Below are 16,423 nucleotides of genomic sequence, written 5' to 3'. Positions count from 1 at the left end.
TAGATTTGGATTGTGTGTTTTGGATTTGAATGAAATGAATAGGTGGTAGACTTTTTTGTTTTGGGATGTCATGAAAATTGGTTGGGCTTATTCAAATCAGACCTGAATTTAAAAGAAAAATATTAAGACATGTGGAAATTTCAAATTAATCTTGGATAAATATTAAAATTGTGTTTTATTTTGATGAAATTTTTAAATTTATTAATTTTTACTAACAAAATTGGCTGTTTTAATTTTAAATTACCATATCTGCAACCAACCAAACCGTGAATTGGTCAAAAGAATTTTTAACTGCCCCAAAATAATGAAGGTACACAATAATATATAGTTCATCGTCCGCAAAAATCCTATATATGCAAAACAATATTCCAAACAATGATTTCTTCTGGTAAAAAACTAGAGAGCACAGGTCATACATAATCATACAAACTCATTTTTTTTTTATTAGAAAGATTGAATTGTGTGTTTAAAATACCAAACTAAAAAAAAACTAAATTCACTAAAAGCATCCTAAATTTACACTTTCAGTTCTAAGATTCCTAATTTCAGTAAAAACGAAACCAAAAACAGAGCAAACTCACTTCCACCACAACCCCCAAAAAACTGTAGATTTCTACAAAAGAAAGAGAATTTCTGAAAAAAAAAACCAAGAAATAATGAGAAGGAACTCAAAAAGAAAGAAATAATATATAAAAAAGAAAACTAACTGTACTCAAAACTCGGACGAGTTATGCTTGGACCCGGTGATTCCACCACCGCCGACGAAGAGTCGAGAATGAGAATGAGAGTCAGAGTCCGACTCAAGCAAGTCCTCCCAATCCACATCCTCATCTTCTTCAACGTCCCCTCTCCCTTTCATGATCTCCATTATCATCTTCGCCTTCTGCTTCCCTCTCTCAGTCCCCACCGTCTCCACCTTCCACAACGCATCCACGGCCCCTGCCGTCTTAGCCAACGCCTTGAATCTCAAACCCCCGTAGCTCAGCGTGTACAGCACCGCCACGCAGCTCTCCCTAGCCGAGACAGAACCCAACTGGCCCCCCTTTAACATCTCCACCAAACTCCCCACCGCACCGGCGTCCAACAACGCTACCCGGCCCTCCGTACAAGAGCCCAAGTTGCCGAGTACGAGCAGTATTCGACTCGTCATGTGGCCGGATTTTGCCATGTATAGGAGGTTCGGGACTGCGCCGAGCTTCACCAGCTTGGTTCGGTTCGTCTGGACCAGCGTCAGGTGGTACAGAGCGAGCGCTGCGTCGTGCCGAGTCCGCTCGCTCTCGGATCGGAGCAAGTGAAGCAATGGCGGCAAAGCTCCTAATACGCCAATGGCGGTTTTGTTGTCGTCGTTTAGGGCTAAACTGAAGATTGCTCCGGCCGCGTGCTCCTGTGCTTCCTTGGAACCGCCCTTGAGGACGTCGATCAAAGGGGGAACGATTCCTGACCGTAGGATCTTCATCTTGTTCGTGTTATCAAGAGACAGATTTACCAAAGCTGCGACTGAGTTCACCTGAACACCAGTGTACCTCGAGACGATCAACGATTTTAGGGCTGAGAGCAATTGATAGGAACAGAGGTGGGGCCTGGACTCCTCTCTCGTCCGCGTGATCTTTCTCATTGTGATTAGAGCCTCTTCCACTTCGAAGACGTGTTGGCTTTTAAGCTTGGTTAGTATTTCATCTTCTTCTTCAGGGGTAATGGGGAGGGTTTCGATTTCTGATGATGATGATGAAGAAGAGTAGCAACTCGGTCGAGTAGCGAGTGGCAATGGCGGAGATGGCATCGTTGTTTCGATGGATTCCAACGATTTCGACTGGAAGTGAATCGGGCTTTGAGGAACCTTGGTGGTTGCGTGGTTGAAATTCACGGTTACGGGTTCAATTAATTGTACTAATTTCTCTTTTATTAGAATCTCATTGTCTTCGCTATCGCTTTTCATCTGGTTGGTCTTGGGTTTTTGATCCTGTGTCGCCATTAATGTACGAACAAGCTTCTCGGCAGAGTTAGAATCCAGGGGGTTCGGAGGATTTACAGAGTACTTCTGGCACCAGCTAATGATGGTAGATTTCAGGGCGAGATTGGGGATCACGGAGGAGAAATCGGGTGTGGAGTCGTCTTGTAGAGTGGGAATGAAGTCTAAAGCTTTACATATTTCAACACAGGCACGTTCGAAACTGTGGCCTGATGACACAATAACTGGTTCTGCCATTAAAGACCCAGTAATGGGACATAAAAATTCACTGGGAGGTTGATTTGATTGGGCTTTTGTGGGAATTGCAGTCGATGACCTATGAAAAAGCTTCCATTTACGTCTTGGATTACCAGTCTCTGCACTCTTCTCTTTCTTCTTTTCTCTTTTTGATTTGCAATGGTTTTCTTCTGCGTCTTGGATAATCAACCTCATCAAACCTTCTTGGAACTCCATGATTCTCCTCCTCTGAAAAACTCAAAACCCTTTACTCTGGAATACTGAAAACGATAATGGTGGCTGAAACGTCATAACTTTTCACTAGATTTTGGGTGATGCTGAAAAAGTAGATAAAAATCCTTCCGGTGAACAGAGACAGAAAATTGAGGCGTTTGAATGTGAGAGAATTGAGGTTTTGGGGGTTTGGTGTACGATTCGATTCTTTGCTTTCGATATTTTAGCAAAAGTGGTTCCAAAACTAAACTGCATGACTTTCTCAACTCATGTGTTTTATGTATTTTTTTTTTTTTAATATTATAATTTTTGTAGAATACAATTTTTTATCCTACTTAACCGGGATTTTAAAAAAAAAAAAAGTGAGTGACCGGGATTTTTTTAAATATATTATCGCTAATTGTGTTTTTTTCCTTGAAAAAATATTTTTAAAAAACCCTTAAAAGCATATTTTAAATTCTTAATATTCACCCACTTTTTTTTTTTTCGTCTCACCTATTTTCTAATTGGAGATATACACCCCAATAATAAATACAGACACCTTATTTGTTAAAAAAATTTAAATTAAATTATGTTGTCCTTGTTTTCACCAAAGGAAAAGTTAAAGTCATTAGAGGAGTAATTAGGCTCCTCAAGTGCTCGTGAGGTTTTGTATTATGATCTAGCCAGATACGTATGTCTCCGAGTAAGGTCACACTCTGATGTCTGTCCTCAAGGCGCAGATGTCTACGACCCATTTCCAAGGTGTGGATGTCTCCAAGTAAGGTCACGCCACGAGAACCATTCAGGCGGTCTTCTCGCTTTCTTCATTCGTCAATCCGTCAAGTTTAGGATTTTTGTCCTCGGACCTGGAGTAGCTGCCAAGTTTAGGATTCTGTGGCCCACCAGAAGATTGTCTGACAACTTTGGTGAGCCTCGAATAGTGGTGTCGAGATCATACACTCGACAACACCGCCTGACATGAGCAAACATGCACCGTATCCTGACATGGTCAGATACCTATTCCCTGTAAGGTTGGTAGGCAGCTTTCTACAAATGGGCCCCGTGCAATCTGCCTGGGCACATGGTCTGTATTAGTGCATCTCTATGTAATTAATTAGTAGTTTACTCCCCAAATAATGGAGAATGTGGTATTAATTGTCAATTAAGGACATTAATGACCTAGACCTCTATAAATAGGGTTGGGGCATCTCCTTGTAAAGAGTTGAGAATTTTGGCTAGTTAAGCATTGTAAACTTAGAGCAATATATATGTTGCTTGAGACTTCATTGAAGCTTGCTCAAACAAGCTTCAAACTCACTAATAGAAAAGACTCTCGGACTAGGGCTCTTTTATAGCCTAAACCACATAAAACCTCTGTGTTATATTCTTCTAATCTCTGTTAAGATCTTAGATTAGGTTGATAGCAAAAAAGACAGTCAACATTTTGGTGCTTTCATTGAGAGCCTGAAGAAAACAACTATGGTGACCACTATATGGAATGCATCAGATGATGTGGCTCCTCCCACCAAAGCTGAGGGAGGAGAAACCATCCGTCCACCTCCACAAAACCTCCCAGAGAAGGTCTTGGAGGATTACGATGAGAATGTCGAATATGACGGCATAAGCGACGGCGATGATGGCGAATATTATGAGGAAGATTATCCTAAGCCTATGGACGCGAAGGACCAACCAGAGGTGGTGGTGCTTCGCGACCAAGTAGCTACCCAACAGGAAAAACTTGATGCCCAGGAGGGAAGTATTATCGTCTTACCGGAGATGGTTAACGCCATGAGGGCCACTCTGGCAGCCCAAGGGCTGCGAGTGGACCCACATGGTGAAGTACCATCTAGGTAGCTAGCTGGTGTGCCACCCGTGCACGCAGCTGTAGTGCCACTGGTTAACGCAGCAGGTGTGCCTCCTGAGCACCCTGCTGACGTGGTGTAAGATCCGCCAGCTGGTGTGCCGCTTATGCACCTAGTTGGAGCTGGAGCCCTACATGTGCCACAAGAGTGTGGTAAGGGAAAAATCGATGACAATCTTGCTCTGGGACAAAAGAAGACTCGTCGAGCCCTTGAACACAACAAGACTCTGAGGCCAACAAGAAAGAGTAAAGGGCAAGGTGCTCGAGGACATCATCGAGTTGCCAACACTTGTGGAGTCGAAGGCGTTCCACCTAGGCCTGTCGGGATGAATCGTACTAGGCCTAGAGGAAGTGTCCCCCTAGCACCTCACTAGTCTTGCAGAACCCCCAACCAAGGGGCCAACCTGAGGAATGTCTTCGTTAACCGAGAGCAAGGCTTCAACATCTAAGTGAATAACAAAATCATTGAGTCTAATGGAGAGAACGAAGTAGGATATCCTAAGGAAAATGGTTTCCACCAAGGTCAACCAGACCTAAGAGAAGGCTTAAATCCTTATAGGGGTATTGCAGCTCCGAGGGGAAACCCCGGGAGAAGAGATCAGCCAAATCTTTGGGACAATCTTAATGCCTAGAAAAGAGAACACCTGGCACAAAGTGGCAATCAAAACCATGATCTTCTCTGGGCGGAATTGGAGAGCTTAAAAAATATTATTCTCAGGATGGCCCGAAGAAAATACCATGACTACGACTCAGAGGATGAGGAAGGGGAGTGTGTGCTTCCCACATAGTGGAAGCCCTGTTACCTTGAGGCTTCAATATGTCACCCATCATGTCTTATGATGGTAGTACAGATCCCACCAACCATCTATCAAAGTTCAACCGATTAATTTTGGTGCATCGTGTCTCTGAGGACGCGAAGTGCCACATGTTCCCGTTGCCCTTGACGGGACCGATAAATGAGTGGTTCAAGAAGCACAAACCGAGGTCCATTCATTCCTGGCTCCAACTCTCATCCTCATTTCAAAGACAATTTATAACAGCTAGGATGGTGAGCTTTGAGGTCAATGCCTTGGCCAACATAAAGCAAGGACCCCTCGAAACCCTCAAGGCCTACATCAAACGTTTCAAGGAGGAAGCCTCTAGGACCAAGAAGGTCGACGACGACAAATAGTTGATTGCCTTGCAGGTAGGCATCCTTGCGAGGTCTCCTTTGTGGGATGACCTCCAGTGGAGGGGATGCTGTAGGCTCGACGACTTCATTCGTCGACCACAAGAATATATAAATTGGGAGGATGCCTAGATTGGAGTGTTTGGCAGACTCATCGTTTTTCTCGCTTCATTGACTCTGAGCCCTGTGGCTATGGGGACCTAGTACCCATCTTACACTCCTGTCCAACAAAGTGTGGTGAGCGCCTTGCAATTTAGCCCACTTTTCAATCAATTGACTTTAGTTATATGCCTCTTGTTGGTTTCAGTGCTGCTCCAACAGGATATGGAGCCGCACCCACTGGGTACAATGATTTTTAGCCTACATTCGGTGCTGGAACTATGGTTCCAGCCCAGTAACTTGCACCCAGCAGGACCCCCAACAGAAATATGCATGGGGGCAAAGGTAAGGGCAGAAAGCCCAAGAGAGCTGTAGTAGCTTCGGTAGGACAATGAGCGGCCCCCGAGGAGAATTATGTCTCGCAATACTTCGAGTATACAGACCTGGTGAACTCTCGGGAGAACATTTTCTTGGCCATGGAACAACACGTCCACTATAGGAAACTGCAGCCCATCTGGAAGGACAGGGAGAGGAGAGATCCCAACAATTTTTTTTGATTCCATAATGATGTGGGGAACCACACCAACAAGTGTCAAAAACTCAAGGATGATATTGAGAATCTCATCAAGCTAGGGAATTTGCATCAGTATGCTCAGGGTGGAGCGCACCTGGCTTTGGCCCCAGCTGCAGGAGTGCCTCCACAACAGTCAGCTCTGCAAGCTTCAGGGCAGCACCAGCAGCCCCACAACATGTAGTCCACGAGCCTTCCCCAGTGACTAGGTGAGTTAGAACTATCTCTGGAGGAATCCACTTGGGGAGCACCTGCCGATCTTCACAGAATAGATATGGGTGAGCCTTGAATCGCGATGACGAGATACTGGCATTAACTCAGCTGACAGCATATATGCCTAGGATGACTGACCAAGTCATCACATTCTCCGAGGAAGTTGCTCGAAGGTTCCATTTTCCCCACCACGATCCTTTAGTGGTTGAGAGCCAGATTTCCAACATGATGGTGGCTCAGATCCTGGTGGACAACAATAGTTCTGTGAACATCCTGTTTAAGTCTTCCTATGAGAAGATTGGGCTGACCACGAATGACTTGTCCCCATGCACTTCGACTCTATACGGGTTCTCTGGGGAAGGTCTCATTCTGATTGGGCAAATCAAGCTGCCCATGACGCTCGGAGAGGTGCCTCCTCAGGCCTTAAAGTACTGCACCTGTTGGGAATTGTGCCCTTAAAGCAATTGTAGTAGACAATGGTATTAATGAAATAAATGAATGAATTGAATTATTGTATATATATAGCTTATGTACTATATTATTGCTAATAATATTAAGTAAATATCATAAAATTCTCAAGTTCTTCTATGTGGTCTCAATCTTATATTGGTATGAGAGGATCAAAGTTGAGATAATGAACTTAAATAGTTCGCAGTATAATAAAGTTATGGAATCTTTAGATTAATTACTGCTAGTACGATCCACTAGTATTATGAATACATGTGACCTAGATCCGGATTACTATTGTAGTAGTACACTTTAGTGGAGGTACTTTACATGCTGAGAGTATATAGAACTGGACCAGATGTGATTTAATAATACTTGTTTAAATACCATTTCAGAGTATAAAACACATCAACTGATGATCATACACAAACTGGTCTTAATTATGAAGTTACTATGAACTCTTATATATGTTATTTGATCATTTAATTAATGCATTATGGTTTGTCAGAATGACCAGGCTAAGAACTATTGTTTTGGGGACTCAATGATGTATATGGCTGATGACATAGCTTAACAAATATGGAATCTATTACTTCTTACAGATTGGATGATGATTCCCTATTGGGTTGGCTTTTGGAATTGAAAATGTTATTGACGTCAAATTCATAATCAGATTATGAATTAACCTTCAGAAGTAAAGTCAATGGTACACTAGGAATCAAGATATAATTAAAAGGGTAAAACAATAATTTTATTCACACTTAATTGTGAATCATCAATAGATGATTAATTTGTATGTAATGATTATATCAATGGACATTTTATGGTTACAATAAAGTACTCTAAAATATATGTCTTTAATTCTCAAGAGTTCAGTCTCATATTTATAGTGGAATACTCATGAGATTAAGAAATATGATTATTGAATCAAAGAGTGTTGATTAATAATATTTTATTTATTGGAGCTTGGAATTATTGGTCTATAGGTCCCAAGGGCGGCTCTATCTGTTATATTATTTTATAATATAATGTTTTAGATTAAATAAATGTGACAAAGTTTGTCACATATTATAACATATAATAAAGAATTATAATATTTAGATATATGAGATATATCCAAATAAAGTAACATATTTGGTGTTACAAATTTGTAACCTCCAAATATTATCCTTTATTGTGTAAATTGTTGTTACACAATATTGAGATGAATATCATAAAAGCCATATGTGATATGGCTGTTAGAGATATGATTTTAACCCCAATAATGTGTTTTGGGAGTTACAAAATCATTTGGGAGGGTTTGGAACCGTTTGGAAAAACAACACAATTTTTGTGTTGAATTTGGTCAGTGGCCGCGGCCACCAACATTCAGTGGCCGCGGCTTATGGGTCAGAGACCAGTGGCTGCGGCCACAGGCCAAAACTGACCAAATTTTCAGTTTTTTCAATCTTTGTTGAACGGCTTAAAAAACCCAAATAACTCCCAAATCTCTTTTTAATTCCATATTAATCCAATTAAACATTGGTAACAGCCATGGGGGTTGGTGGAATTTGAAATTCAAAGGGTGTCTATAAACTCTATAAATAGGAGCCTATAGCTCACTTGTAAGACACAACTTTTCTATCCACTAGAGCACTTGGCTAGAAACACCTTGAGGCTTGATAATTCCATAAAGCTTTTCCAATATCTGAGAGAGATCCCTTAGTGCTTGAGTTAGGGGGAAATAAGCTTTTGGACAAATGTTTTAAATCTTGTTCAAGTTGGTGATCCCCAATCCTCTTCACTTAGGTTGTGTAAGTGAGAGTTTGATTGTGTTTCTGTTCTTCTTTTTATTCTATTGCTTTTCTTCTTATTCTCTTGTTCTATTTACTTGTATATTTTGTTTAAGAGTTGTAATCTTTTCATTTGGTCTAAACACTTTATTTTACTTGTAATCTTTTGCTTAGAGTTGTATTCTTACTATTCTCTTCATCATCTTCATCTTTTTCATTTCTTTAGTTTATTTGTATTTTCAGTTATAGAGTTGTAACCTTATTTAATCAATCTATATTTACTTGTAATATTATTGCATAGAGTTGTAATATTATAATCATTTCCATTGAGGCAAAACAATATTTTCCTAACACTATCAACACTAATCAAGGTAAGAGTTGATACAAGGGTTAAACTGTGAATGAACTATTTAAGAAATATTTATTCTTTGGGATAAATGTGCAATTATCTGATAATTGAGATTGCACAATATATTATTGCATTTGTGCAATTTTCAAAATTGTGTATAAATATAATAAATTGATTTTAATCAATTATTTTATTTAAATGTGAATAAATAAATATGGATAGTCAAAATTGGTTTTGATTATTGTACTTATTTAATTAATAATAAGATGATAATAGAAATTTAAATTTTGAATTATGAATTTTGAATTTTGAAATTTAAGTTGTTATCTTTTTCTTAAAAAGATGATACTTTATTTGGATATCTAATTATTAATTAATTAAAATAAAAACACATGAAAAAAAATCAAAATCCCATTTTTCAGGGGTAGGCCACATGCATAGGGCTTGGATTGCTCTATGCATGTGACACATTTGATGTAATCAGATATTAATTTTTTATTTTTATTTTTAATTAATTAATAAAATATTTTAAAAGGGGTTTTAAAACAGAATATTAAATTTTTGTCCATTATTATTATTATCATTATTATTATTATTGTAATAATGCATATATATTCTATATGATAGAAAATAGAAAAAAATAAGATTTTAACGATAAGAAAAAATTATCATCTTTTTCACAAAAAGCAAAAACTTTTTTTTTTTTCTAGCCAATAATCAAAAGTCTCATGTGTTGAGAATACTTTTGATTCACAAAATTGATCATTATTCTCTATGTACCCACCCACATTTTGAGGTGTAGAGGATTTCTTGGAAGATCTAAGTGTGAGTACTCTAGCAAGTGTAGGAAGATCGAAATACATATGAAAAGATTCAATGATTCTTGATAGACCACAAGAGGTAAATCATTTCGTATTGTTTTTTCATATACATATTATATATATTGATTAACATATTGCATATTAAAATACTCTCATATAAAGTTGTTTATATGAAAATTTATGTTGTATACCATTATTGCAACTTCCGCTGCGCGCTAGGAATCGTTCCTAACAACACCTTCGTTGTCGTGGACTGCTCCTTGACGTATAGCGCCATCTTGGGGCGTCCTGCCCTGGTAGAGTTTGGAGTGGTCACTTCAATTCGTTACCTGTGCATGGAGTTCCCCACAAAGGCGGGAATCAACGCAGTCCACGGAGACTAGAAGGAGGCCAGGCAGTGCTACAATGTGTCCCTTAAGCAACCAGTGATGGTGATTGAGGCACCAGCCTCTTCCTGAGGAGGAAGAGGTACAAGTTGTTCAAGTAGAAGAACCCAATGACTTGGACCCCAGGGTTCAGGAAGAGAGGGCTGTCAAACCTATGGAGGAGGCCGAGGAGGTAATTCTTGACACCTTCCTCCCTGAAAGGAAAATCATGGTCGGAAAGAACCTCAAGGCGAAGGTCCAAGAAGCACTAGTGATCTTTCTCCGAGACAATCAAGATGTCTTTGCTTGGTCTCACTCTAACATGATAGGCATTGACCCAAATATCATATGCCACGCCTTGAACGTCGACCCCAATGTTGCTCCAATTCAGCAGAAGTGTAGGACGATTGACCCAACCCGGACACTGGCTTTGAAGGTTGAGGTGGACAAGCTTCTCGCAATCAGCCTCATCCGAGAGGCTCAATATCCACAATGGTTATCCAATCCGGTCTTAGTACTTGTGGATGCCAAAAATCCACCAAGGAAAAAAATCTATAGTCCCTGGTTGGAGCACAGGGATAACAATCACTTAGTCATGTCACTAGACTCGTGCCCATAGGTCTCATGAGACCACATTCTGGCCAAAACCCTTAAAACCCCGTAAGTCTCTACCTTTTTGGAGACTAAGTCACCTTATGCCAAGGAACCACGCACCATTACGCCTGGCAAGACCCGCATGCTCAACGGGACCATCCCGCCTCACATGCGGCCAAGGATCCCCGCGCACTGATGCCTCGGCCTGGGAGGCCTCACGCGCACGATGGTGGCCTTGCACACATGCTGGTGTCTCGGGCAGGAGGGCCTTGCACGCACACCGGTGTCTCGGCCAGGAAGGCCTCGCGCGGGTGCTCTAGCCGCCCATGCACCTCGCCTCACCTGCCTCAATGGAGACCCCATGGTCTCACGCATCTATGGGTATCGCCCAAGTGCCGTCTCACGCGAGTGTTCCAGTGACCTCGCGCCTCATGTTGTCGCGGCCCCCGTCTTGCACTTAGTTGAAGCGCACCTACGGACCGTGCCCAAGCACCATCTCGCACATGCGTCTCGCGGCACCCAAGCAACTTTGGCTCGATGGACTCGTGGCCTCCGTCTCGCGCTTAGGTGATGCGCACCTACGGACCGTGCCCATCAACGCCTTGCGCCTCTCAGCACCTCGCGCCCCTCAGCGTCTCGCACCCATCAGCGCCTCGTGCCCATCAAGGCCTCGTTTCCCTCAACGCCTCGCGCCCCTCGGCGCCTCGTGCCCATCAGCGCCTCACACCCATCAAAGCCTCGCGCCCCTCAGCGCCTCGTGCGCATCAGGGCCTCGCGCCCCTCAGGGCCTCATGCCCATCAGGGGTGTCGTGAGGGCCTTCCCTCACAGGCATCTTGGAACCATGTCATCCGAGGCCGTGCATAAGGGTTTCAATACATTAAGCTTGTGGGAATAAGGTGCCTTGTGAGAGTAAGAACTCACGTATCACTCAAAGAGCTAGTACAGGTACGAAATGAACCTACTAACCAAGAGGAATTAGAGTACGGATACGACGTCCACGCCAGACAAGTAGTGGCAGTACAAGAATGGTAGATAGTGAGGACTCCCTCAGCCCACTTATGAGGTTCGTACTCGACAAGTAGTGGAGGCATAATATGGTACCAAGATAGGAGTACTTTTGCATGCCCTTGACACGTACTAAAGCCAACCACCACTCCTTCAACACCACTATGACCTGTGCCACATCCCTCACAATGTACCTATGTACCATCTTGTCCCCTGGGACCACGATGTACCGGGAGCCATTAGAGCTCCAATATAAATAGACTTTCACCCCTCCAGCAAAGGGGTTGGAAAACTCATTGTACACTCAGGCTATTGTGCAATATACAAAGGCTTATTCCATTGTTGATCTGTGTTTTACCTTTCCTTAAGCTTATTCTAAGTTCTTATCTAAATCAAAATATCTCCATACTTATCTTTGAGTTTTTCGATCTAATTTCATTGACGAGATTTCACCATCAACAGTACTAAAATGATTGTTTTGGTCGATGCCACCTCCGGGTACGGACTCTTGTCCTTTATGGACGCATCGGGGTACAACTAGATTTGCATGCATGTGGCGGATTAAGAGCATACCAGTTTCCGAACTGATAAGGGCATGTACTGCTACAAAGTGATGCCCTTCGGGTTCAAAAATTCTGGTGCCACCTATCAAAGACTGGTAAATCGTATGTTAAAAAACCAATTGGGTCGAAACATGGAGGTTTATGTGGATGACATGCTGGTCAAGTTTAGGACGACCCCCGACCATGTGAAAGACCTGGAAGAAGTGTTTGTGGTACTTCGATGGTTCGGGATGAAGTTCCCAAAAGTGCATTTTTGGAGTTGCCTCCAGGAAGTTCTTGGGTTTCATTGTCAGCACCTGAGGAATAGAGGCAAACCCCGAGAAGATCAAAGCTTTAGTCGAGATGCCATCCCCCCGCAAGCATAAAGATGTACAAAGCCTCAATGGGAGGATAACAACCATAAGTCACTTTGTCTCCAAGGCAACTGATAAGTGCATACCATTCTTCAACATATTCTGAGGAAGTCAGAGGTTTGAATGGACAGAGAAATGCGAACAAGCATTCCAATAGTTAAAGGCGCAGATGGCTAACACACTGATACTCTCAAAGCCCATAGATGGAGAGCCCATCCACCTCTATATGGCAGCCTCGAAGATTGCCATCAGTGCTGCCTTGGTGCGCGAGGAAGGCTGAGTTCAACATCCTGTGTACTATACAAGTAAGAGACTCCTCAGGGCGGAGTCCAGATACCCACTTTTTGGAGAAGTTAACCTTTTTTTAATGGTGGCTTCTTGGAAACTAAGGCCCTATTTCCAGGCACATCCCATCATGGTCCTCACTAACCATCCCTTGTGGCAAGTCCTTCTGAAGCCGGAGTCATCCGGGAGACTCCTTAAATGGGCAGTCGAACTAAGTCAGTTTGACATCACGTATCACCCGAGGACTACCATCAAGGGAAAAACACTGGCAGATTTCATCGATGAGTACACGGGAAACCATGAGAGACTTGGGGACACCCTGATGGCTAGGCCTACATGGAAGCTGTACATAGACAGGTCGTCCAATGAAAACAGAACCAGAATGGGCCTGATCTTGGTTTCCCCCGAATGGCATAGGGTTCACAATGCCAAAAGGTTTGGATTTGACGCCTCCAACAACGAGGCTAAGTACGAAGCACTTATTGATGGGTTCTGAGTAGCCTTGGAGCCCAAGGCCAAGGGCCTTGAGATCTTCAGCAACTCCTAGCTCGTAGTCAACTAGGTACTCGGACAGTACTAGGACCGATGGACAAAGATGGTTGCTTACTTGGAAAAAACCCAGGAAATGCTACACGATTTCAAGAAATTTACCATACAAGTGCCACGGGAACAAAATTCTAATGCTAATGCCATGGCTAAGCTTGTTAGGAAAAATAGTTTTGCCTCAATGAAAATGGTAAGAAATTTACAACTCTAGACAAAATATTACAAATAAATAATTATTGATTAAATAGTGTTACAACTATATGACAAAAAATACATATAAATATAGAGAAAAAGGTAGAAGATGATAGAAGTAGAAAATACAACTCTAAGACAAAAAGATACAAATAAACTAGAAGTAGTAGAATGAAAGATATAGATGAGATTACAACTCTAAAACAAAAGATACATATAAAAGAGTAAATAGACAATAATAGAAGAAATGAAAAGCAATAGAATAAAAGAACAATGAACAAAGAACTCTCACTCACACAACCAAAGTGAAGAGTGTTAGGGATCACCAACTTGAAAAAGGTTTAAAACCTTTGTCCAAAAGCTTATTTCCCCCTAACTCAAGCACTAAGGGATCTCTCATAGATTTTGGAAATGCTTTCTGGAATAAACAAGCTTCAAGATGTTTCTAGCCAAGTGCTCTAGTGGATAGAAAAGTTGTATCTTACAAGTGAGCATTAGGTTCCTATTTATAGAGTTTTGAGACACCCTTTGAATTTCAAATTCCACCAACCCCCATGGCTGTTACCAATTTGGATATTTATGGAATTAAAATAGAGAATTTTGGGAGTTAGTTGGCTGTTGGAAACGTTCAAAATTGGATAAAACTGAAAGTTGGAAGATGTTGTCAGCCACTTGGGCCATGGCTTGACAAACAGGCGCCGCGGCCCTCAGAGTGTTTCTGCCACTTGGGCCTCATCTTGACAAACAGGCGCCACAACCCTAGATCTTTTCCAGCAACCAATTTTTCAATTTTTTCAAAACGTTCCAAATTTATGCCCACTTGATTTTGTAACTCCCATACACAATATGGGAGTTAAAATCACATTTCTATCAGCCATTTCTCATATGGCTTTAAGAAATTCATCTCAATATTGTGTAACAACAAATCTACATAATAATGGGTGATATTTGGAAGTTGCAAATTTGTAACACCAAATATGTTACATATTTGGATATATCTCATATATCTAAATATTTTAACTCTTTATTATATGTTACAATATGTGACACTCTTTGTCACATTTATTTAATCTAAAACATTATATTATAATATAATATAATATTACATTATATTATAAAATAATATAACATTCCCCCACTAGATTAAATAGTTATCTATTGTAACACTTACTTAATCAATCATTATATTTTAAAATATAACATATCCCCCACTTGATTAAATAAGAACTCTCTCTTATAGGAGTCATTGCATTAGTGCATAAAGCAAAGTCTTTTTAAACTTGAACTTTGCTATAGTGTAATTATCACAAAATTTGTCGAAAATTTGGTTGCACTAGGCATTGAACCATCTTTTCATTATAACAAATCGGTAATAACACACACACATTTGTGATCTTCACTTGAGACCTCTATGTCTTGCTTTCCACCGTTAATGGGCATGTGTACTTTCCATTCATGGATGTTCTTGAGAATACCCCCAATTCTCATGAGAGGTGGCACCACCCCTAGGTCCATATAGATAGAATTCTTATAGTATTTTGTTACCAAAAATACTTGTCTTCACAAGACTGAATTCTATTAAAAAACCTTTCGGTTTTAACCCTCAACTTGGTAACTCACAAGTACTCAATATCTCAAATGGGACTTGTTTTGAGTACAACTAATATTCACTTGATTAACTTGTTGTTACTTATTGAACCTAACACTAGTTAAATAACTAGTGTTAAGATAGGTTACCATCAATCGTGAATCTCTTTAGGGAGTTTAAGTCCCATCCCTCGAGATGATGTAGCCACTAAATCCCTCGTTAGTGGCTTAGTGAAAGGATCCGCCAGATTTTCACTTGTTCTCACATAGGATATTGAGATGACTCCTCTCTAAATCAATTCTCTTACATATCCATGTCTTAGACTAATATGTCTAGACTTCCCATTATACACTCTGCTGTATGCTCTAGCCAAAGTCGCTTCGCTATCACAATGTATCGATATAGTGGATACATTCTCTTTGATTTAGGGGTATCTCTATCAACAGAACCCTTAACCATTTGGCCTCTTTTCCGGTAGCAGCTAGAGCTATAAACTCTACTTCCATAGTAGAATGAGATATACAAGTTTGTTTCTTGGAACCCCATGAAATTGCACCCCCACCAAGTGTAAATACCCAAACAGTTGTGGACAAGTTGTCCCCAAGATTGGATATCCAGCTTGCATCTGTATATCCTTCTAAGATTGAAGGAAATTTGGAGTAATGAAGGCTTAGTCCTTTGGTTTTCTTGAGATAACCTAGGACTCTTCCAATCGCCTTCCAGTGATCCACACTTGGATTACTTGTAAACCTACTAAGTTTACTCACCGCAAATGCTATATCAAGTCTAGTACATTGGGCAGCGTACATTAGACTCCCTATAGCACTAGCGTACTCCAATTGAGCCACCACTCTTCCTTCATTCTTCTCTAGTTTTACACTATGATCGAATGGAGTATTGACATCTTTAACCTTGAGATGGTTAAATTTGTTCAATATTTTCTCAACATAGTGGGCTTGCCCTAACGCAAAACCCCCACCATGTTTCTTTACTTTGATACCAGGTATGGTGTCAACTTCTCCAAGATCTTTCATATTGAAGGTTGATGATAGAAACCTTTTAGTTTCTTCTATCCATTTCATGCTATCACTTAGAATAAGCATGTCATCCACATATAAGCAAACAATGATCATATATCCCTTACAAGTTTTGGAATACAAACACTTGTCTCTATTGTTATGTCTAAACCCATTAGACACGACAACTTGATCAAATTTCTCATGCCATTG

At 40.9% G+C, this 16,423-nt stretch overlaps 1 protein-coding gene across 1 annotated transcript; it reads right to left on the bottom strand.

The window, feature by feature from the left end:
• Positions 1 to 311: 311 nt before the first annotated feature.
• Positions 312 to 2,762, bottom strand: LOC133818093 (U-box domain-containing protein 40-like). The gene has a single exon (XM_062250791.1). The coding sequence runs from the start codon at positions 2,420 to 2,422 to the stop codon at positions 713 to 715; it is 1,710 nt and encodes a 569-aa protein (XP_062106775.1). The 5' UTR covers positions 2,423 to 2,762; the 3' UTR covers positions 312 to 712.
• Between the last annotated feature and the right edge of the window lie 13,661 nt (positions 2,763 to 16,423).

Source organism: Humulus lupulus, chromosome 2, assembly GCF_963169125.1.
Source record: "Humulus lupulus chromosome 2, drHumLupu1.1, whole genome shotgun sequence".
Taxonomy (NCBI): Eukaryota; Viridiplantae; Streptophyta; class Magnoliopsida; order Rosales; family Cannabaceae; genus Humulus; species Humulus lupulus.
This window is presented reverse-complemented; position numbering and strand designations above follow the sequence as displayed.